The 22,415-nt window shown below is 47.2% G+C and overlaps 1 protein-coding gene across 2 annotated transcripts; it reads left to right on the forward strand.

Annotated features, from left to right (window-relative positions):
* The first annotated feature begins 2,422 nt into the window (after positions 1-2,422).
* On the forward strand, positions 2,423-21,178 carry BTNL9 (butyrophilin like 9). 2 transcript variants are annotated; one of them, XM_061190149.1, is made up of 11 exons: positions 2,423-2,586; positions 7,865-7,999; positions 9,722-10,069; positions 11,730-12,011; positions 14,512-14,640; positions 14,823-14,855; positions 15,145-15,165; positions 16,686-16,706; positions 16,941-16,967; positions 19,348-19,374; positions 20,320-21,178. In XM_061190149.1, the coding sequence occupies exons 2-11, from the start codon at positions 7,891-7,893 to the stop codon at positions 20,943-20,945; spliced, it is 1,623 nt and encodes a 540-aa protein (XP_061046132.1). In that variant the 5' UTR covers positions 2,423-2,586; positions 7,865-7,890; the 3' UTR covers positions 20,946-21,178. The 2 variants fall into 2 exon arrangements, with proteins under 2 accessions (XP_061046132.1, XP_061046133.1); XM_061190150.1 differs by lacking the exon at positions 16,686-16,706 and adding an exon at positions 16,754-16,794 and having other exon boundaries at positions 20,320-20,395.
* Positions 21,179-22,415: the final 1,237 nt, after the last annotated feature.

The following is a 22,415-nucleotide window of genomic DNA, read 5'->3' on the forward strand; positions in this document are numbered from 1 at the left end:
AAGATTAGGGGCCAAGAATAAAAAGAAAGAAGGTTGGAAAAGCTAGAATGAGCACTGAGAGGTAGAGAGAGGGGTGATACAAATTTCTGCATGGACTGAAGATGAGGGAAAACATTTTATGTATTCTCAAACTCAGGAGAGAAGATGACTGCCCTCTCTCCCCCAAACCTGCATCTGTGCTCACAAGCTTATCTTAAGCTGCTCTTACCGCCATTTCTTTTGCTATTTTTCCTTAGCAGAGGAGAATGATTAATTCATATGCTTGAGAGTTTGGCATTACTTTTTGTTCCATCTCCCCATGTTATGTGTGAGAATGGCCTTTGTGCTTGGGGTGTTCTCCTGCTCCCACACCCCTGAATCCCCTCAGACAACCTCATGGTGAGGGCCGGTGTACATCAAGGAGAATTGGCCTAAGTGACCCAACGGAGTAGCTCTGAGTTCCCCACTGTCCAAGGGCAGGTGAGGGTCCTTCCCTTTTCACTTTCAGTTCTCCAGGAGTCCAGAGCTCACTCTCTTTTTGGATACAGGCATTTATGCATTTCTTGAGGCCTTGGAATGGAGGTGCATATATGCAGCTGGTGGGAAGGGGCACTGGGCCGTGTCCTTGCTGGAGGATGCACCCTGAGGTGTAGAAAGTGGCAGGTGGGGTCTCCCTCCCATAACCCAGCAGTGACTTCTGTGACTTCTGGAAGTCACAGAAGTGAACTCTGCCTGCTGCCTTTGCATTCTTGCTGTAACAATCTCCCCTCTCCCCAGGTGGTGTGGAGGACCACAGGGGAAGGCCAATGAAAAGCTCAGGATGAACCTTTCCAAACAACCCCTCCATACAACCATCATTTTCTTCTCTAGCCTGAATCACTTCAGGTCCTTTGAACTTTGAAATGGCTCCTGACTGCCCAGTAGATCAACGTTTCACTTCGCTGTGTGGAATGAAGAGTCCTTTGCAATCTGGTCCCATCTATTTTTGTCCAGCCTTCAATTCCACTGAGGACTTTCATAAATGCTCGTGGCAAGCCCATAGCTTTTCCTGCCCCATACGTGCTGACCACTTCCCTCCACTCAGAGTTTCTGTCCCCTTCCCCTCGCCCCCATCATCTCCCTGATCCTGCCCTTTATTGTGTCAATTTGATGTTTAATCTGTCCCTGAGCACCCCTCTGTCTCCCCAGCCCCAGGGACCTGAGCTCACCACTCAGCCCCCTTTGCTGTCCTGGGATGTCTCTGTGCATGCATAAGCCTGGGATGCATGCACCAGCCTGCCTGAATATGGAGCATTACCTTCAAATTGGTGTCCCTGGGGCTTCCCTGGTGGCGCAGTGGTTGAGAATCTGCCTGCCAATGCAGGGGACACGGGTTCGAGCCCTGGTCTGGGAAGATCCCACATGCTGCGGAGCAACTAGGCCCGTGAGCCACAATTACTGAGCCTGCGCGTCTGGAACTTGTGCTCTGCAACAAGAGAGGCCACGACAGTGAGAGGCCCGCGCACCGCGATGAAGAGCGGCCCCTGCTTGCCGCAACTGGAGAAAGCCCTCGCACAGAAACGAGGAAGACCCAACACAGCCAAAAATAAATAAATAAAATAAAGAATTATAAAAAAAAAAATTGGTGCCCCAAAGCTCACTGTTTTCACCTCCATCCACTAACCCAGAACCCTAGCACTTGCACAGACCCCTCCCCAAACAGGCATTTCTGGGAGTCTTCCATGTGCTTGAGTTACCCCGTGTCACAGATCTGACTTGTCCCCTAGGAAGGATGTCAGTGTCGGGGTACAGCCAGGTGGCTGTCACCTTGGTCCACTGTGCTTCTCTCCCAAGAACACCAAAGTTGCACAGTGGCATATGGCAAAATGGGGTGGGGTGGGGTGGGGTAGTCATTGCTTCTTATTTTTTGAGTTCCACTCCATTAGAGAAATCCCAGGACAGCACCCACTGTATTTCCAAGTTGTATGTGAACAGCTCTTGCAGGTTTTACTTATGGCAAAGTTACCGGGTTATTTTTCTTACTGTCCTTACCCTGCAGAGGAGGGTATAGCTGGTTAAGAGTTGAGCGCCAGACCTTTCCTAACCCTTAGTTAGTGGATATTCCTGTCCTGTCTCTGTATCTTTTGCTACGATGGTGAAGAGAGAGGGGCTAGCCAGGCATGGCCATCCTGCCTCCCTGGAGCCCCAGATATCCCGGGCAGCCAGCTGGAGCGTTTTTTCCCTGCTCTGAGCCTCTGTAGTTTACAGTCTCTACAAACCTCCCAGATACCTTTCCCCTCCTTCTAAGACCTTGGAGGGACATTTTCCATGGAAATTCAATTCATGGTTTTCCTCACACAGGCAGGATGTGACAGAGACTTCCTCGTTTTGTTCTATCTATCTTGGTTTTTATAGCAAAGGGCAGGGCAAGCAGCGTGTGTCTTAAGGTGGAAGGTGGGTGGGTAATTTTGTCAAAGATGAGCTGGTCCCCCTCAACTGAACAGCCAGCCCATGTCTAGGGGACCTTAGCATCTGGAATCTGGATACTTCACAGTTGTCTCCCTTGCAGGGAAATTGAGATCACCAGGATTCATCCGCCATTTTGGACCCTTTGCTGCTACTTGCCAGGTATGTGCCTCATTCTCAATGCCTGTCTAAACCTCCACCTTGCAGAAATGGCAGGCAGAAATGAGGGCTTAGGAGAGAGTGCAAGATGAGTTGGCACCATCTTATCAGCTGAGCCTGGCTGCAGGATAGGGATGTCAGTGTGACCAAGGGGAGATGCCCATTTAGGCAGCTCCACTTGAAGAGGAAGGATTCTGACACATCCCATTTCCCCCTCAAGCCATGTGAAGCCTCAAAGAGGGTCCCTCCTTGGGACAATTCATCTCCTGTAGAGACAAGGGGGTGGAAACCCTCTTGTGGACCTATTGAAATAAAAACCAAAGCAAGCCAGCGAGCATTCATTGACAGCTTGTGAAGGGCAAAGCATTGCAGCAGGTGCTAGAAGGGGAGCGGGTGCAAGAGTGCAAAAGCCCTATGCCTGGGGGCTCATAGCTTAGGATACGGAGAATGGGAGAAAGGCAAAGCACACACAGCCCAAGCTTACAAATTAGCAAAAGCAAAATATAACAATCTTTAAAGAGAAACTCAAGAGCTGAAGACTGGAAATCAAGGGAACATAAATGTTGTTTAGGAACTGGGGATGCAGGAGGAGAAAACTGGAATGGGGTTGGAGTGAGGCCAGGGAAAAAATGAGAAGGAAAGAAGAAGGAAGAGGAAAGATAGGCTTGGGTGGAAGGTAGCCGCATTTCAGCAGCATTTCTTTGGCATCGGTGTGCACGACCCCTTATTCCTCCTTGAGTCTTCAGAGGCTCCCTGGAGAGCAGGGAGCATGTACCCCACCAGCAAAGCTTAGCTCCAGCCTGAGACCCCCTTTCTGGCTGTCCTTCCCCTCACTGGGTCCTCTGTCTTCCCCAAATATGCAACGTGGCCAGTCTCAACTTTCCCCCGCAAAACCTCCCCATTCTTTTTCTTTTCAGAAAAATAATCTGAAATCCATTTACACTGTGATGCGAATAGCTGAAATCAGAAAGTGTTTCCCTTCCAAGGGGTAAGGATCAGAGACTTTCAACTGCAAAAGGAGGTTGGAAAAGGCAAACTTCAGGCAGCGAGTGGGGAGTAGGGTGCCCTTTAGATGAGGAAGGGGCATTCAGCCCTTCTGAAGTCCCTTCAAGAATTTGCCAGACTGTCTCCCTCCTATTAAAGTCTTTAAAGTCAGGTCCTTGAGTGTTGGAAGGAAAGGTACCACAAGGCATTACCTTCTGCTAGAGAAGATGCTGTTGATAAGGTCTAAGAGAAACTCCAGTTTTAAGTTGTTTTATCAGAAGTGGATTTTTAAATTTTTATGCATTTGTTGGTTGGTTAGTCTTGTGGCTGACATATGGGGTCTCAAACCACTTCTTCAGTGCATGTGAGATGCTGTCAGGGTGAGCACTGCAGTCTGTGACCAGGCGATTCCTAACAGGCGTCACAGTTTGGGGGACAGGAAAACTGAGGGTGCACCCAACTTTGACACACGACAGCTGGTGTGGAATCTGTATCAAGAGAAGGGCAGAGCTTGGGAGGAACCCCTACTCCACCACCTCCTAGCCGTGTGTGCAGGGCAAGTCGCTTGGCCTCCCTGCCCCTCGGTTTCTTTGCCTGTAATTTGGTCCTATAATAATAGTAATAATACTTCTGATATAGGTAAGTACTTGGTAGATAGTAAGCGCTCAATTTATATTAGTTTTTATTACTGTGGGCACATGCATGTGTATATGTGTGTTTATGACCTCTTCCCCCTGCAGCCTCAGTGACTGAAATCCCATGAATGTATCACAGCAGAGAACTGCCGTCCTGATAGTAATTCCTGTGTCTGGAACACACTGACTGACAGGTGGCAGCCTCCCCCTGCCTGGGAATATTGGAGCATGTGCTCCTGCTGGGAGGTGCCCCTGCCCCCTGCTGTGGGCCTGTCTAATGCCCCATTGCTGCCTTGGGGAGGACTCAAGTTACCACCTAGCACAAGTCTTGACCAATTCCTCAGAGTCTGGCTGATCCAAATGGATCCAGAAACACTCTCTGAGCCCCTCTTGTTTTGGAAGGCATTAGCTGGTGCTGATATACCCTCATGACTTCACCCCATGGGGCTCTATGTCCTTTGCTGCCAGTTTCTAGGCCTGTCACAGACACATTCCTGCCATCAGCCAAAAGGGCAAGAGCCTGGACTGTCCAGCCTGAGCCTGGACCCTGGCCCAAGGGCTCTGTTCTGCTGGTTACTGTGTGAATAATGATTCCAATAGCTGCTGGCTATCAGCCGGGCACACTTCAGAGGGGACTCCTATCTCCTCCCTGAGGGGTCCCTTCTGAAACATGAATGGAGCCACCCCAACTTGCCCCTCTGTCTTCCCACCTGCGTGTGGAAGGGCAGGGCCCGCAGACCCTGGCCCACTCAACTCATAGGCCATTGCCCCTCCCTCCTGCTGTAGTCCTGTCAGCCAATGTCCTTCCAGCACAGAGGTCAGTCAGGGAGCCTCCCTTCCATTAACTCACCTGCACACCTCCTTAGACTAGTCTTCTGCTGCATGACCAGCAGCTTTTTTTTTTTTTAATTTGTACCTCTTAATCCCAGGGCTCCGTTTTTGGTTTTTTTTTAATTAATTAATTTATTTATTTATTTTTGGCTGTGCTGGGTCTTTGTTTCTGTGCGAGGGCTTTCCTCTAGTTGTGGCAAGCGGGGGCCACTCTGCATCGCGGTGTGCGGGCCTCTCACTATCGTGGCCTCTCATGTGGCGGAGCACAGGCTCCAGACGCGCAGGCTCAGTAGTTGTGGCTCACGGGCCCAGTTGCTCCGCGGCATGTGGGATCTTCCCAGACCAGGGCCCGAACCCGTGTCCCCTGCATTGGCAGGCAGATTCTCAACCACTGCGCCACCAGGGAAGCCCCCGACCAGCAGCTTTTTAAGTCCTTCATCTACTGTAAGCTTTCTTTTTTTATTGTTAACAATTTTAGTCTAAGAATTTTGTCAATTAAGGTAAATTAAATAAATCAATTGAAAAACAGATGAAAGGAAATAAAGAAGAAAAAAATATATGACCACCTGAATAGTTGCAGAAAAATAATCTACTAAAAGCTAATACTTTTTTCTCTCAGCTTTATGAAGTATGATTGACAAATAAAAATTGTATATATTTAAAGTATACAATGTGTATTTTGATATGTGCATTCATTGTGAAATGATTACCACAATAGTTGCAGAAAAATAATTTACTAAAAGCTAATACTTTTTTCTCTCAGCTTTATGAAGTATGATTGACAAAAATTGTATATAGTTAAAGTATACAATGTGATATTTTGATGTGTGCATTCATTGTGAAATGATTATCACAATCAAACTAATTAACATATCCATCACCTCACAAAGTTACCTTTTTTTGTGTGTGGTGAGAACACTAAAAATTTATTCTTAGAAAAATTTAAGTATACAATACAGTATTATTAATTATGATCGCCATGCTGTACATTAGAGCTTTAGAACTTATTCATCTTATAACTGAAAGTTTGTACCATTTGACCAATATTTACTCCATTCCCCCCTCCCCTTCCCAGCCCTTGGTAACCATCATTCTACTCTTTTTGAGTTCAACTTTTTTTTTTTTTTTTACTGTAAGCTTTTATATATAGAATGGATAAACAAGGTCCTACTGCAGAGCACAGAGACCTATATTCAATATCCCATGATAAACCATAATGGAAAAAAATATTTAAAAAATATATGTGTATAACTGAATCACTTAGCTGTACAGCAGTAATTAACACAACATTGTAAATCAACTATACTTCAATAAAAAAATAAAGTCCTTCATCTACATCCCACTAGTGATATTGCTGAGGGTGTGGCTGGGACTCTGCAGCCACAGGACCCCAGGAACACGTGCCACCTCGCAGGTCTGTGGGAAAAGGAAAACCAAACAGTGGAGTGGGGTGGCAGACAGAGGGAGAAGGGAGACTGGGGGAGCTGGAGAGTAGAAACTGCATGGGGCTTTCTGCTCTGGGGGTGCTATGATGGCATGAAAGGAGAGGGAGGCAGCCTCTGGAAGAAGATGGAGAGCAGAGAGCAGATGTTTGGAAGATGGAGGCAGAGAGAGGAGCTGACTTTTTTTTTTTAATATTTATTTATTTGTTTGGCTGTGCCGGATCTTAGTCGCTGCACGCGGGATCTTTGTTGCCGCATGCGAGATCTTCGTTAGGGGAATGCGGAATCTTTTTAGTTGTGGCATGTGGGATCTTTTAGTTGTGGCATGAGAGCTTAGTGCGGCATGCAGGCGGGATCTAGTTACCTGACCAGGGATCAAACCGGGGGCCCCCTGCATTGGAAGTGTGGCGTCTTAACCACTGGACCACCAGGGAAGTCCCTGACTTTTCTTTAGAGAGCACCCATCCCACCCATAGGAGGCTTAAGCTTAACAACCCTCTGAGTTGGACTGGTTTCTTCCATTGTTTAAGCAAAGAAATTAAGGTTCAGCAAGTTACATAATCTGTCTAAAGTCTCACAACTAAATAGAGGAGAAATGTGGAGAGGCTTATATATCTCCCAAGATGTACAGCTGCCCAGGCTCACTGGTTCTCACACTGTGAGGCATTACTTCAGGTCCCAAAGGGGCCTCAGGAGTGAAGAGGGAACAGCTCTTGCCTGGGGCTGGGTCTCCAGTGCCACAGATGAGGCATGGGGAGGGCTAGATGGGACGGCACCATCACTATGGTCTCAAAGATGCTATTGACTCAGTGATAGTCACCAGCTGACCTCCTGGGAGCTTCATCTGAAGTCTCAGGGATGGAAGAAGGTGTCCTAGATGTGGCTGGAGTTAAAAGGCAGCCCAGGCATGCATCCTACTTCGGAAAGATTAGAACTCTGTGTTTGTTCCTCTGTTTTGTGGACCTGATGTTCCAGGTCAAAGGGAACTGGGAGCAAGTTTGGGCAGAGAGAAGGAAAATGCATCTGGGAATCCTTATAGGTTTCCCTTTGTTTGGGTAAAGTCACTAAATTCTAGCTCAGCCCCAACACAATGCATGGCTCTGTTCCTGGCTCTAAACAATGCGAAGCTCAGAAGCTGCTTCCTCTGGGACCCTTTGGCCTTGTCCTCTCTCAGCTCTGTGAGTCCAAGCGAGGCCAACAATGCCATAAGCAGTGTCGCCTGTTAAAATTAGAAGCAGCTCTCACATCTGGCTATGATTGAAAAGAAGCCAGGCACTGGAGCTTGCAAGAACCAGACAAAAAATAATTGAGGCAGTGAAAGACATCAGGCCTGATGCATGGAGTTCCAGCTCTCCTGCGTCACTCCAGTACCTCTTTGTCCCTCTCCAGGTGGCCCCCACTGCTGAGGAAAAGTGATGGATTTCCCAGTCTCCCTGGACTCCTACCAGCGAGGACGTCTTCCCAGCAGTCTCTTCTTCCTCACTCACCTCCTCCTCCTCCTTCAGCCCGGGGAGATGCACTCAGGTAACATGTCTAATCCGCAGCCCAGACAGCCAGGACGTGAGCACCTCAGGTTCTGCCCACCCCTCCTGCAGGTGATCCCAGGGCTGAGATCTTGTAGCCTGGTACCAGGCTGTGCCAGGGGCTAAAATATAAGATTTCCATCCGAGTTGTTAAAGAGCCACCGCCCCCAAACACCATCCAGACCCACAGTGCTCCCCCACCATCCCTGCAGCCACCCACAATTCCACAGCTCACAAACATGGCAGAAGGCATAGCAGCAGGGTGCCAGGAAATTCTTATTGGTCTGTGCTTAGGCTGAACCAGTTGGAAAATATTTTTAACTCCTCTCCTGCATATAAGCCATAGCTTTTGAACGGCAGGAAGGATCCTAATCTTACCATCTCTCATGAAAGAAGCAACTAACAGAGAGTGTAAACTAGTTATGCAAATACAATTCCCTAATTCCCTGAGCTGGAAACCAGGGATACCAAGGTGACTAGGCACAGCCCAGATCCTCAGTTATTCAAGGGAGGGGGACAGACATGACATACACGGCTGTCCAGCTGTGTGACCAGAGCTGCAAGAGAAATGTACCCAAGGATTTGGGAGCACAACCAAGAGACCAGTTTGTTTTTTTCCAGAAAGCCATGAAGGGCCATAGAAAAGAGGTATTATTTGAGTAGAGCCTTGCAGGATGCACATTCTCCAGGAGGATGACAGATGGAGAGTAAACTGAGGCAGGGTGTGCCCAGGAAGAGGGCCAGGCATCAGGCATGGGGGCAGGGACAGCTGGAGAGAACCTGGAGAGGAAAGCTGGTAGGGATGGTGTCAGGGCTATACCCAGTGGGCAACAAGGGGTCTCAAATGGAGTGAAGAAAGGTGCCCCCATGCTATATGGGCAAAGTGAAGGATGGGAGAGATTCATAAAGGAAGAATTTAGGGTGGGATTAAGCTGAGCGTTGAAAGAAAGAAAAGAGGTGTACAGAAGCCAGAAAAAAGAATGAAGTCATGCTGGGTAGAAAGGCACTGCAGCAGGAATAGCAACTCTCATGGAAATTGCAGAAAACAGGGAGTAGAGGAGCCATACCGAGACATCACTGCAGAGAACAATCAAATGAAAGATCCAGATAAATTAAAATCTTGAAAGCAGGATTTGGCCTTAGATAGGAAACCCCATGAAACAAGGAGCCCCCCTAGATTATTTTAATACCCTTTGTTATTACAGAAGCTGTCCATGTGCATTAAACATGTTAGAAAATCAGACAAAGCAAAAATAAGAAAACATCTATTCCCACCAGGCAGAAAGTATCACTATCAATAATTTGGTCTATTTCCCTTCAGATCTTTTATTCTGTACATTTATGCAAATATGTCAAATTTTTAATCAAATAAGAGGATAGTGTACATACGGTTTTGAAACTTGCTTTTTTTTTTTTTTTTTTGCCAAAGATTCCATTTAATTTAATGCCCTGGCCATATTTACATAACTGTCCCCCAAATAATATTTGCAGTTGGTTGGTTCAAACCAGCTACAAGTCCAGCACCACACATTTGTATCTGGTTGTAATGTTCCTTGCGTATTTTTTAATGTGGCACACTCAACTTTTTCATGACAATTACTTGTTCATGCAACCGGACCGGTCATCCTGTAGAGTGTCTCACCTTTGTCATTTGAATGGTTTACTGGAAAAAAACATATTTGAGGAGCACTGATTTGGGCCATTGTCTGGGTTCTCGTCCTAGAGGAGGTCAGGGTGGTAGGCCATGGGGAGCCCATTCTGGCACACGTCGGGGATGAGGTGGAATTCTCGTGCCACCTGTCGCCGTACCGGGACGCCGAGCACATGGAGATCCGCTGGTTCCGGAGCCAGGCCTCGGACGTGGTGCACCTGTACCGGGAGCGGCAGGAGTTCTATGGCCAGCAGATGGCGCAGTTCCAGAACAGGACCGAACTCGTCACGGACGAGATCGCTGATGGCAGCGTGACCCTGAGGCTCCACCCCGTGGTCCCCGCTGACGAGGGTCCGTACGGGTGCCGCTTCGTCTCCAGCGACTTCACTGGGGAAGCGGTCTGGGAGCTGGAGGTGGCAGGTGCGTGACCTGGTCAAGCCCCAACAGAGAGGAGAAAATGGTCCATTTAGAAACAGGTCAAGAGTAGATAGAAAAGAACAGAGAAAGGGAAAATATCTCTAATTAAAAAAAAAAAAGTGTTAAAAAGAAAGATTCATTAGAAAATGAACCAAAAAATGCACACAAAAAAAGATACACAAATGGCCCTGAAACATAAGAAAAGATGATTACTTTTACTCATAGTGAGAAAAAGGCAAATTAAAGCTACAGAGATACAATTTTTTTACCCATCAGATCGGCAAACATTCAATATTTGGACCACACATTCTTGGTGGAGGTGTGGGGAAGCAGGCCCCCTCCTACCTTGGTTTTTTTTTTTTTAATTAATTTATTTATTTATTTATTTATTTTTGGCTGCATTGGATCTTCGTTGCTGCGCACGGCCTTTCTCTAGCTGCGGGGAGCGGGGGCTACTCTTCGCTGCGGTGCGCGGGCTTCTCATTGCGGTGGCTTCTCTTGTTGCGGAGCACGGGCTCTAGGCGCGCAGGCTTCAGTAGTTGTGGCACGTGGGCTTCAGTAGTTGTAGCACGCGAGCTCTAGAGCACAGACTCAGTAGTTGTGGCGCATGGGCTTAGTTGCTCTGCAGCATGTGGGATCTTCCTGGACCAGGGCTCAAACCCATGTTCCCTGCATTGGCAGGCGCATTCTTAACCACTGTGCCACCAGGGAATTCCCCGCCTACCTTCTTGGTGGAGTTCAAAGTCCTGCAGCTCCAGGTCAGGGGGACTGGGCAATGGCTAACAGGACTGCCTGTGTATCTACCCTTTGAACAGCAATTCTACCTCTAGGAGTTGACCCTGAAGATACACCTCCCACAGCTCCAATATGAAAAAAGGCATATGTATAAGTTTACATTGTTCAACAGTGGAAACTCCCTAAATGTCCAAGCATAGACGCTGAGTGTGGTCTATCACACTATGCAGCTAAAAAAATGAGAAAGAGCTCTAAGCTGATGTGGAGTGATTTATATGATGTTTTTAAGAGAAAAAAGGAAAATGCAAAAGAGGTTCTATAGCATGTTAACTTCTGTGTAAGAAAGGAGGAGAAACATGGCACAAAAGAAACAAGAAGGATAAACTAGAAGCTAATGAAATTGGTTACTTAAGGGAGGAGAGGGTGCAATGGGATGGAAAGGATGGAGAAATGCCTGGGGCTTTTTTGATCTAGTGTTTTTTACAGTATTGATGTTTAAACCATCTTAATGTTTTGCTTATTCAAAATATAAAGCTAGCTTACTTGGATAGAGAGATAAAGAAGTATATATAACAAAGCCACTTGACTGTTGGTGGGATTCAAGAGAGAGAAAAGACAATCTATTGAAATCTGGGGTGAGATTACTCTTCATTCTAGGGGGACTGTCCCTTGCATTATATGACTAAATATCAGTAGCCCTTCCCTATTTTAAAATGCCCTTCAGAGGTAGTGCTGTCCCCACATGCCACCGGTGATTTAGCCTGTCATTTATAGTCCACTGGTGGAGGGCTGCAAGCCCACAAGTGTGTTATGAGCAGTCACAGTCACGATGCCTTGTGGTGACTGCAAATGGTGAATGGTGGCATGAACTTCGCATACCGCTTCTGGGAAGGAGCCTGATCTTTCCCACTCTTCCTGCCTCTCTCAGGGCTGGGCTCGGACCCTCACATCTCCCTTGAGGGCTTCAAGCAGGGAGGCATTCAGCTAAGGTGCAGCTCCAGTGGCTGGTACCCCAAGCCACAGTCTCAGTGGAGAGACCATCAGGGACGATGCCTGCCTCCAGAGACTGAAGTCATCGTCAAGGATGCCCAAGGCCTGTTCAGTCTGGAAACCTCTGTGGTCGTCCAAGGGGGGGCCCACAGCAACGTGTCCTGCTCCATCCAGAACCCCCTCCTGGGCCAGAAGAAAGAGTTCGTGGTCCAGATAGCAGGTCAGTGGGTGCCAGCTCACCCTCATCTTCCTAGTCTTCAAGTTCTCCATGTCCATTATCCCAAAGACCATCTATTAGGACACAATTGCACTGGAGCCTGGCTGTGTATGGGGTGGGCTAAACTCGACACCTTGAAATTCAGACATAATATCAGGAACCTACTGAGTGTACAACTGACAACCCAAACAGTAATCGGGGGAGGCCGCAGAAAGCCAACATTATGAACCAAAGACCAGGCACTAAAATCCAGAAACTCTGGTTATTAGAGGGCATCATGAGAGCCCGTGTGGTCCTAATTTTATCCCTCAAACAATATTTATTGATCACCCACAATGTTCCCCAAACCCTTGGCCTCAGGTCCACATTCCAGCGGGGGAAACAGATACACAAAAGAGTAAATTAGAGCGCATGCTAGAAGTTGTTATCTGAGACAGAGAAACATGAAGCAGGGAAGCATGCTAAGGCAGGGTGGGGTGTATATATGGATTTAAAAGTGGTGGATCAGGGAAGAAGACCGTTAGGCACTGAGTTCAAAGGAAGACCATTATCTAGGATCAAAGTTTTATGGTGAGGCACCCACTTGAAGGATTTAACGTTCATGGCTCTAATTGTTTTAAGTCTTGAGGATAAACCCAACCTATGGGCCATGTTTCACATCGGTCCAAATCAATAGTTATATTACCATAACAGAAAGAAACCTCACCCTTATAAGCGATAACTTGTCCTCAGGTAAGAGGACTTGATCAGCACCATGTGCACCCGAAATTTACCTGGTAATTGGGTAATGAGTAACATCTGTGTTAGCTAATTGTCTTTATCCAAAGGAGAAATAAGATATCTCTTATCTCTATGACAAGCATGTAATTACAACTTGGAGCCAGGTGCCTAAGTGAAACTCCCAGCAGACCTGGAGATAGGGGGTACTTTCTCCTTGATGTTTCCATTTCAAAGAGATGGCTCTGAGCTCCTTAAGAAAAACATTCCTGGGTTTTAAAATTGCCAAGGGGCTTATTTAACTTTCAAAAAGATTTGTATACATCTTGAGGGGATAGAGAAAGAATTTACAAATTTTCTAAAGGAAATAGTCTAAGAGAAGGGAAAGGGGAATCTCCCTCCGTTTTTGCACCAGGGGAAATCCAGTTTTTAAATTTGTGTTTAACCTTGACAAAGGGTGTGGGTCACATGGATATCTGCAAGGAGGCCATTCAGGTAGAGGCCATTCAAGTGCAAAGGTCCTGAGATGGAAATGTGTGTAGCTATCTGAGGAGCTGGGAAGATGCAGGAGAGGCTGGAGATTGCAGGTCAGGGAGGCATAGGACCCTGAGCTCTTTAACCCCTAAGTCAGTGCTACAAAAACACCTGTGGTGAAGGACCAATCCTTTGTAGCTCAATACTTTTAACCAAGACAATAAAAATGCACTGCTAGAAAAATAAAATTGAAAACCGAAAGAACACATCATGCTAAATGAAATAAGCCAGACACAAAAGGACAAATATTGTATGATTCTCTTTATATGAGGTACCCAGAATAGTCAATTCATAGAGAGGGAAAGTAGAATAGATGTTACCAGGGGCTGGGGGTGTGGGGGGAATGGGGAGTTAGTGTTTAATGGGTATAGAGTCTCAGTTTGGGAAGATGAAAAAAGTTCTGGTGGTGATGGTTGCACAACAATGTTAACATACTTAATGCTGCTGACCTATAAGCTTAAAATGGTTAAGATAGTAAATTTTAGGTTATGTATATTTTACTACGATAAAAAAATAAAAAAATTTAAAAACCACTGAGATAAAAGCACCAATTTCTTATTGTCTTCAACAGACACAAAATTATTCTGTTAAACTGCCGCGAGAGTTTCTAAAGGGTTGCTCTCTATTTTGCATTCATTTCTTTACTGTCCAGCCACGGTCCTTGCGAACCCTGCCCCACATTCTCCCGCTGGGCAGATCCTCCCTAGGAAGCCTGGAGAGGGAAGAGAACTGTCAGTCAGCCCCACAAAGCTTTGCTAACAGTTCTTCCAAAGATGTGATGAGAAGTAGAAGCCAGGTGTTTGCAAGAAGCGGGAGATGACGTGTGGTTCGTCAGAGTGGTAGAGAGCAGTTATTCACTGGGTTTCAGGTATCAGCACCTTGGATTGTCATGCCCTTAGATGTAAAGCAAGAGCAGGAAGAAGTAGAGGGAGGTCAGGGCTGTGGTCACAGAAGTTCTAAGCTGGAGGACTGGGCAGAGCCCATCAGCACCTTCCTTTCACATCCTTCAGTTTGCAGTGTTTTCCTCTGCGCTGTGCAAGTTCAAGTTCGCCGCTGGTCCTCTGATGCTACTACCTCTCTAGAGCACTGCAGACTGGTTCTCAGGTCCGTTTTACAGAGGGCTATGCTGGGGCCCAGGAAGCATCAACCACTCACTGGGAAGGTTTTCCGGCACGCAGTGTCTAGACTAGTCTTCTCACTTAATGTTTAGCGAAGACCAAATCGAGACAACTCCATGTGGGGTGTTTTCCAGACGTATTTTTACCCGGAACCTCTCCCTGGAAGAGAGCTTTCCTCGGGACTCTGGTGGGAACGCTCCTCCTCCTGGCTCTCCTCCCGACGCTGGCGCTGTACTTCTTTCGGAAGCAACGGAGGTCCCAAGGTACCAGACAGGCTGGGGACTGCCCTCCTGGAGTTGGCTTTGCCCAAGAGGAAAGTGGTGCAGGCGGCCATAGCGGGGCACTGCTGAGGGGCCATCCTGCGGAGGCAGGGCTGGCATGGGTCGTGGAAACAGGCAGGGGAGCGCGTACACTCACGTCTGCTCCCCTTTTTTCTTGCTTTCAGAAAAGCTGAAGAAGCAGGCGGAGAAGGACAAAGGTAAGCAGAGGGCAAGACGCGCTCTTCGCGCACATCCCTGACTAGCAGAAGTGGGGACGCTGGGTGAAGAAGACGAGTAGGTCACAGCGGGGGGGGGGGGGGGGGGGGTTGGGAGAGGGCAGAGACGGGGGTGGGCGGGGGGGCGGCAGAGGTTTTCTTCCACTTCTCCCTCGAGTCCAGCTCAAACTGGTTCTCCAGAGCACATGGGGTTCCAAGTCTGTGCACTTTGGAGATGCAAGGCCTCAGTGATCCATGGAGGTTTTCCTCTTTTCTTCGTTTCTTTCTCCAGGGAAACTCACAGAAGAACTGGGTGAGTTCTGGGTGCCATGCCCACAGTGCTGACTGTGGGCTAGGGGGTTAACCCCGGCGCACGGTGGAAGCAGGGGTTCAGTGATTTTAGGCCCCCTTTGGAGAGCAATGGATGGCAGCGCTCTAATTCGAAATCCATCCCTCTGCGCCTCCCGCCTTCCCCCTCCGAAACCGATTTGTGCGCACCTGCCGAGGAAGCCTGACCTAAGACCCTCTGGAAAGACTCTGCCAGGCCCTCTCCTGCAAATTGTACAATTCAGTTACAATTCCACTGTAAAAGGTCTACTCCCTCTGGTTTATCTTCCTACGATAACCTTCTCTTTTTAATGCAAATGTCACTGGGAAGGAAGCCATCTTTAATTTGCACCAAAGTGAAAGCAATTTATCAAATCCACTTTTCTTCCCAGGGGGACTCAGCACCTTGAAACCACGTGGGGGGAGGAGGGAAGAGTGAATCCAAAGGAAGAGGGGATAGAGGAGAAGGCCACCATGGGTGGGGGAAGACCTTGAGAACCACCTTGTCAGCCCCAGTAAAACACCAGACAAAAGAGTGAAGTTGAAGCTTGTCTTGCAGTCTACCTAGTCATGGAGGGGAAAACAAACAAACAAAAAAGGCAATCAACCAAACAACAAAAACAGCCACAATAAGTCATTAACATCATAGGCCGAATTAGTGTATATTGTTGCCTTTCCCAGTCTTACTTTTTTTAATATATTTTTCTTAACCATATTTGCTTATTTATTTATTTTTTATTTTATGGCTGTGTTGGGTCTTTGTTTCCGTGCGAGGGCTTTCTCTAGTTGCGGCAAGCGGGGACCACTCTTCATCGCGGTGTGCGGGCCTCTCACTATCGCGGCCTCTCCTGTTGCGGAGCACAGGCTCCAGACGCGCAGGCTCAGTAATTGTGGCTCACGGGCCCAGTTGCTCCGCGGCATGTGGGATCTTCCCAGACCAGGGCTCGAACCCGTGTCCCCTGCATTGGCAGGCAGATTCTCAACCACTGTGCCACCAGGGAAGCCCCCGAGTCTTACTTTTAAAAGAGGACAAAGATTAGAGAAATCAGAGGAATGCGTTTCTAGTGGCAAAATATCAGAGTTTTGGTATCTGGCCTGGGGAAGTAATTGAGTGTGATGTCCTCCCAGTTGTACCCAGTAAGTGACCCTGAGGCTCATGCAGGATGTGCTCAGTGCCTGGACTTACACAGGACTTCCTCCCCAGGAAAAGCTTGTATTACAGGGCAAGTGAGCAGTAGCCACTCCAAACCAGACCAGAACCCTTGAAGGAGGCTCCTCAGTAACAAGACCAGTTTTCCCTTCCCAGCCCTGTGCAGATTTCTGCCTTAGAGCAAAGAATAGGATGAGGTGTTAGAATCCTGCAGATGGGTGATGCAGCATCCAGGATGGGATCGGGGTGAGCAGTGGTTTAAGACCGAGAAACCTCTTCCCAGTGGCCTAACTGCCTTGGGAAGGTGGTTCCACTCATCCAAAGGCTGATGTTTTCTCTGTGTGTTCTGCTTACAGGGAAACTTCAAGTGGAGCTGGGTAAGTGATCCCCCCCTTAGAACTATTTCTTGTTGTCCCCCTTGTAGCATCTGGTTGTCCGTGTATGTTCTTCTTATCTCCCAACCAGGTATGATGGCCAGGCTGGAACTCTGCTGGCTGTGTGGGTGGCAGGAGAGAGGGGAGAGGAGCAGGGGTGGGTGCAAAATTTGACATGTGAACAAGGAAGCTGCAGGGACCTGGTGTTCTAATTCTGTTTTCCCTTGGCTGCTTCAGACTGGAGAAGGGCTGAAGGCCAGGCTGGTAAGTGAAGCCCGTTTTCCTCCCGCTGTCCACGTCACATCTCAGCATCCCGGTCACCTGCTCTGACTAACCAACTGTGCTTCATTCTGGTTTATTCCATAGCTACACACATGCATTAATCTCTGTTGCTTGGTATAGGTTATATTTGAGTTTTACTTTTATATTGTCCTGAAGTGTAAGCATACGGTAAATCATTCGTGCCAATCCTGGTTGCACATCAGAATCACCTAGATTCCTGGTGTCCCCACTCAAAGACCCTCACTCCTGGTGAGAGTTACCTTATATGTAAATATAAGGCATGTTACCTTATATGTAAATATTTCTCCCTGTACCTTCCTCCATTTCCCCCATAAAACAAACAGTCTAATGTGTATCTTTATTTTGTATGTATTCTTGCAAGAGGTGAATTTCTGTTTTGTGCACGTGCACTTCAGTTTCTGTAAAGACATTTACAGTCTCATGCTGTTCCTTGCTTTTCTCACTCATTGCTGTGTTTTAATATCCATCCCTGCTGCCGCATGTAAATCTAGTCTGTATCTCCTTGCTGCACAGCACTCCATTTGAGCTAGCCACCCTCCTGGAGTAGATATCCAGCCTGCTTCTAACTCTATGCCACCACAAACAATGCTGAATAAATATCTGAAAACGTGTTGCCTTCTGGCTCTGTGTGGAGATTTCTCTGGGATGTATACCCAAGAGGGGAACTGCTGGCCCATGGGGGATGTGTCACTAAGTGGGATAGAAGGATCTCCTGAAGGTAGCACCATCATCCTTCACACAGTGGAGGCTCCATGTGCCCACATCCCGTGTGAGCCAGCTTTCTAAGTTTGCCAGTCAATGGGGATAAGTAATTGTTCTTTTGGTTTGCACTCCTCTGGACGCTAAGAGGTTTGAGCATCTCTTTATATGCTAGCTAGCTTTTTGGGCTTCCTCTTCTGAAAATTGCCAGTTCCTGTCCTTTGCCTATTTTCCATACGGCATTGCTATCTTTTTCTTGTTGATTCACAAGACAGGGCTGGTGTCAGTGCTGGGGAATGGAGCCTTTTGGTTTGCAGGCATCCTTCATGCAACATTATTATTATTATCATTATAGAATATGATATATACATATAGGATATTAATCCCTCATTGTTATTATACATTGTGAATTCCTTCTTCTCTTCTGTCACCTGCTATTAGCTTTGTCCAGTGGTGCCCCTTATTGAAAAGAAATAACCAATTTTGATAAAAGCTAATTCATCACATTTTTACCTTAATGGCTTGTGTTTTTGAAGTTTTGTTGAAGAAGATCTTCCTTACATTTAGGTCACAAAGACAGTCTCTTACATTTTCTTCTGTTCACTGTATATGTGTTATGTGCAGGTTTTAAATCCATCTGAAATTCACCATTTTACGTGGTGTTGTTAGACAAGAATCCAGCAATTTTTCTCCGAATAAAGAGTCAGTTTTCCCAATGCCACCTACTACACCATCCATGGTTTCCCCATTGATTTGGGTATCACCTTTAGTGTATATTCAGTTCCCATGTCTTCATGGGTTTGTCTTTTGGTCACATATTACTTTGGCTTTTAAAGTACCTGAAAGTACAAGTCCTCCTCCATTTCCCCTTCCTTTTTAAAGTTAATGGACCTTTTTAAAATATAAATTTTAGGATAAATTTATGAAGTTTCTAAAAAAATCCAAAAGTAGTTTTACATGGGATTGCTTTGAATTTATAGATAAATTTAGGGAGAATTGACATCTTTATCGAATTGAGTTATTCTATGCAAGAGCTCTATATTTTTAAAGATCTACTGGTTATTCTGATGCAAAATCAGGGTTGCAAGGTCTTGCTGTAAATTTATGGAGCTCTGAAAATGTCTTCTATTGCTTTTGCATTTTGTGACTTTGGTGCTCTCCTTGTTGTAAAATAGAACAAGATAAAACAAAACAGAAATCCACACAGAATGGCTCATGGTAAGAAAGAGGGCAAGACAGGGTGTCCAGAGGATGTCTTAGGACAGGAGCCAAGCTCAGCTGGGCCTCCTGGAGACTAAGCCAGTCAGAGATTGAGGCTTCATTTCCATCCTTTAAGGTATCCCAGTTGCTTGTATTGGTTCTCTTTGCCCACATACTCTGTCATCCCACTGTTTCCAGCACAACTTCAGCCTGTATACAGCTTTGGTACAAGCCAGCACTGACACCAGCCCCCTACCCAATCCCAAATTCTCGGGAAGATGCCATGGTGGACACAGGCCAGTCTGGATCCAAGCCAGCTATCATGATGGGAATGAGGTTACTTAGTTTGTAGGCGTCCCTTTTGCACCTTGAGCCTCCCTCAAGGTTCTAGGGTTACTGACTCAGATCTCTGAGCCTCTTTTTCCTCTCTGTTTGATTTCAGAGTGGAGAGCAGCCCAACAACATGCAGGTAACTGAAGCCAAGGAACTGTGCCTTGTGGGTTAGGTTGGCTGGATCTTAAGTAGAAGGGAGGTATCCAGAACTGAGATTAGAGGAAGGGTCTGTCCAGGAGCCAAGTATGGAGCCCACATACAGACACACAAGCTCACTTATAAAACACATAATATGACACATATGCCTGCACACATACATGCTCGCATGCACTAATGTGATTGCACTCACATATGCACACGTTTGTGTGCACACACATGCTCCCACATGCACATAGCTTTTTTACTATTGGGATATTACTAGATATTACTTTTTTACTATAGGATATTACTAGATTTGTTTCCATCTGGCAGAAAGGTTGCTACTAGGGCCTCTTTGCAGGAGAGAATACAGAGTTTGTAAGGAACCTCCCACATCATCTGACAGAGAGTTCCTATCCATCAAATGGGTGTGGTTTTTTTGGGGGGATGGGGTGTTGGAGTGCAGGGTACTGGACTAGATGATCTCAGAGGTCCCCTTCAGTTTTAAAATCCTAAAATTGCTGTAGAAGAGTCCCAGAGCTCACTAGTGATTTCATGGTCACACAGGGTGGTGAGAGCAGCCGGGACAGAATCAGCCCTAAGCTCCTTCCCGTTGATCAGGTCTTGGGGAAAGTGAGCCCACCTCTATCCCCACAAACCTACCTCATTTGCTCTCTCTGCTCTGCATGGCACCATGGAATTCAAGAACCTTCCGGTTCAGGAAAGAAATGGGATTCCTCTAATCACTTTCAAAAACTAGGAAGTGACTTTCATGCCCCTTCAGTACCAGGGTGGTGGGAAGGGGGTTGCAGGAGAGGGCGTGACTATTCCACTGATTGGTCCATCGGGAGAACTAGAGGGTTTGCCTGTCGGGGGAGGGGACAGGTGTGGGAGTGGGGGCAGAACCGTCCTTCACCTGCACTAAACATATGCCTCTGCGCAGTGGATGTGACCCTGGATCCTGGCTCCGCCCACCCCAGCCTGGAGGTCTCCGAGGATGGCAAGAGCGTGTCCTCCCGCAGGATGGCGCCAGGCTCAGCGGCGGGTGACCCCCAGCGGTTCTCCGGGCAGATGTGCGTTCTAAGCCGGGAGCGCTTCTCCACGGGCCGCCACTACTGGGAGGTGCACGTGGGCCGCCGCAGCCGCTGGTTCCTAGGCGCGTGCCTGGCAGCGGTGCCGCGCGCAGGGCAGGCGCGCCTGAGCCCGGCGGGTGGCTACTGGGTGATGGGGCTCTGGAACGGCTGCGAGTACTTCGTGCTGGACCCGCACCGCGTCGCGCTCACCATGCGCGTGCCACCCCGGTGCGTGGGCATCTTTCTGGACTGCGAGGCGGGAAAGCTGTCCTTCTTCAACGTATCCAGTGGCTCCCACATCTTCACCTTCACGGACACCTTCTCTGGGACACTCTGCGCGTATTTCAGGCCTAGAGCCCATGACGGCAGCGAACACCCAGATCCACTTACCATCTGCCCATTGCCAGTTAGAGAGAAACGCGTCCCCGAAGAGGAGGACAGTGACACCTGGTTACAACCCTATGAGCCCTCGGACCCCGCCCTGGCCATGTGGTGAGGCGCCCTCGTGGCCACAGGACTGGGTCCTGGGCGGCTTCCTGGATACCCAGTCAGCGCTTTGCTCTCCCGCTTCCTCTAGACGGAACAAATACACCGACCCCAGTGTATGAACCAAAACGCCAGCAAAGGCTTAAAAGGCTCAGTATAGCAGAAATGGGAAAAAGGGAGACCTTTGCCTATGTATCAATAGATGTGTATGTGTACATGTATGAATATGATTTTCTTTGGAAAAAAAAAGGCAATTCCAAAGCTTATTTGTGCGTGTTGTAGGTTTGAGCTGATGAGTAGAAATATATTCATGTTGCTGCTAGTCAGCGTGTTCACTGTGGAAGACATGAAAGAAACTGGGGGGGAAAAGAGGAGAAACTTCACTGGATAAAATTAGAGCTATCAGTTAACTTGTGTATTTTAATAGTTTTGTATATATTTTCTAGTTCTAGAAAGATCTAGAAACAATGACACTTCATAAGCAATGAGTTCACCTAGGGCTCAGATCCTAGTTTTCACTGTCAATTCCCACTAAAATGAACTTGGAGAAATGGTGGGTTCCAGGGCTGGAGCAGAGAAAGTACAGGTAAATCTGGAACATCTTTTGCTGTAATGTACAAACATGCTCAAAAACTGACAGGGGGCTTCCCTGGTGGCACAGTGGTTAAGAATCCACCTGCCAATGCAGGGGACACGGTTTCAAGCCCTGGTCCAGGAAGATCCCACATGCCGCGGATCAACTAAGCTCGTGTGCTACAACTACTGAGCCTGTGCTCTAGAGCCCACGAGCCACAACTACTGAGCCTGCATGCCACAACTACTGAAGCCTGTGTGCCTAGAGCCCCTGCTCCACAACAAGAGAAGCCACCTCAATGAGAAGCCCACGCACTGCAACAAAGAGTACACCCCACTCACCGCAGCTAGAGAAAGCCCACACACAGCAACAAAGACCCAGTGCAGACAAAAATAAATAAATTTTAAAAAAATGTCAAAAGACTGATGGGAACATAACAAAAAGACATAGGAGCTAGGTCGAAGGGGCTCCACTGACCAATCATGGGACAATTTGAACATTAAAATGAATAATGACAAGAATTGCTCAACAAGGGGTTGATCAAAGAAAAAAATTCACTAAGTGTGCTGTCTCTTCAGCCAGAGAAAAGAAATACAAAAACAACAACAGACGAAAAACAGAAGCGATAGGAGAGAATGAAAGAATAATTGTGAACTCATGGTTTTTACTATGTAATAGATGAAACACACATATGATACATAGATGGATAGATAGAGAGATTAGATAGATAGATGATAGATAGATAGGTAGTGTGTGCACATACATATAGTTCCTAGCTCTGCCTGCCTTGAGGGCTTAGAAACAATAACACCCCTGTACCATTGAGCACATCTTGCATCAGAACTTAGTTTTTAGTACTATTTACCACTGAAAGGAACCAAGGCTCCTTGGAGAAATGGTGGACTC

Source organism: Eubalaena glacialis, chromosome 4, assembly GCF_028564815.1.
Source record: "Eubalaena glacialis isolate mEubGla1 chromosome 4, mEubGla1.1.hap2.+ XY, whole genome shotgun sequence".
In the NCBI taxonomy this organism is placed as follows: Eukaryota; Metazoa; Chordata; class Mammalia; order Artiodactyla; family Balaenidae; genus Eubalaena; species Eubalaena glacialis.

What these genes read in the sequence shown, in the direction of transcription:
- BTNL9 (XM_061190149.1), top strand. Translation starts at nt 7,891, where the DNA reads ATGGATTTCCCAGTCTCCCTGGACTCCTACCAGCGAGGACGTCTTCCC. An exon ending in GTTCGTGGTCCAGATAGCAG is followed by an intron (nt 12,012 to 14,511) that starts GTCAGTGGGTGC and finishes GGTGTTTTCCAG; the next exon opens with ACGTATTTTTACCCGGAACC. An exon ending in GAAACTCACAGAAGAACTGG is followed by an intron (nt 15,166 to 16,685) that starts GTGAGTTCTGGG and finishes TTCTGCTTACAG; the next exon opens with GGAAACTTCAAGTGGAGCTG.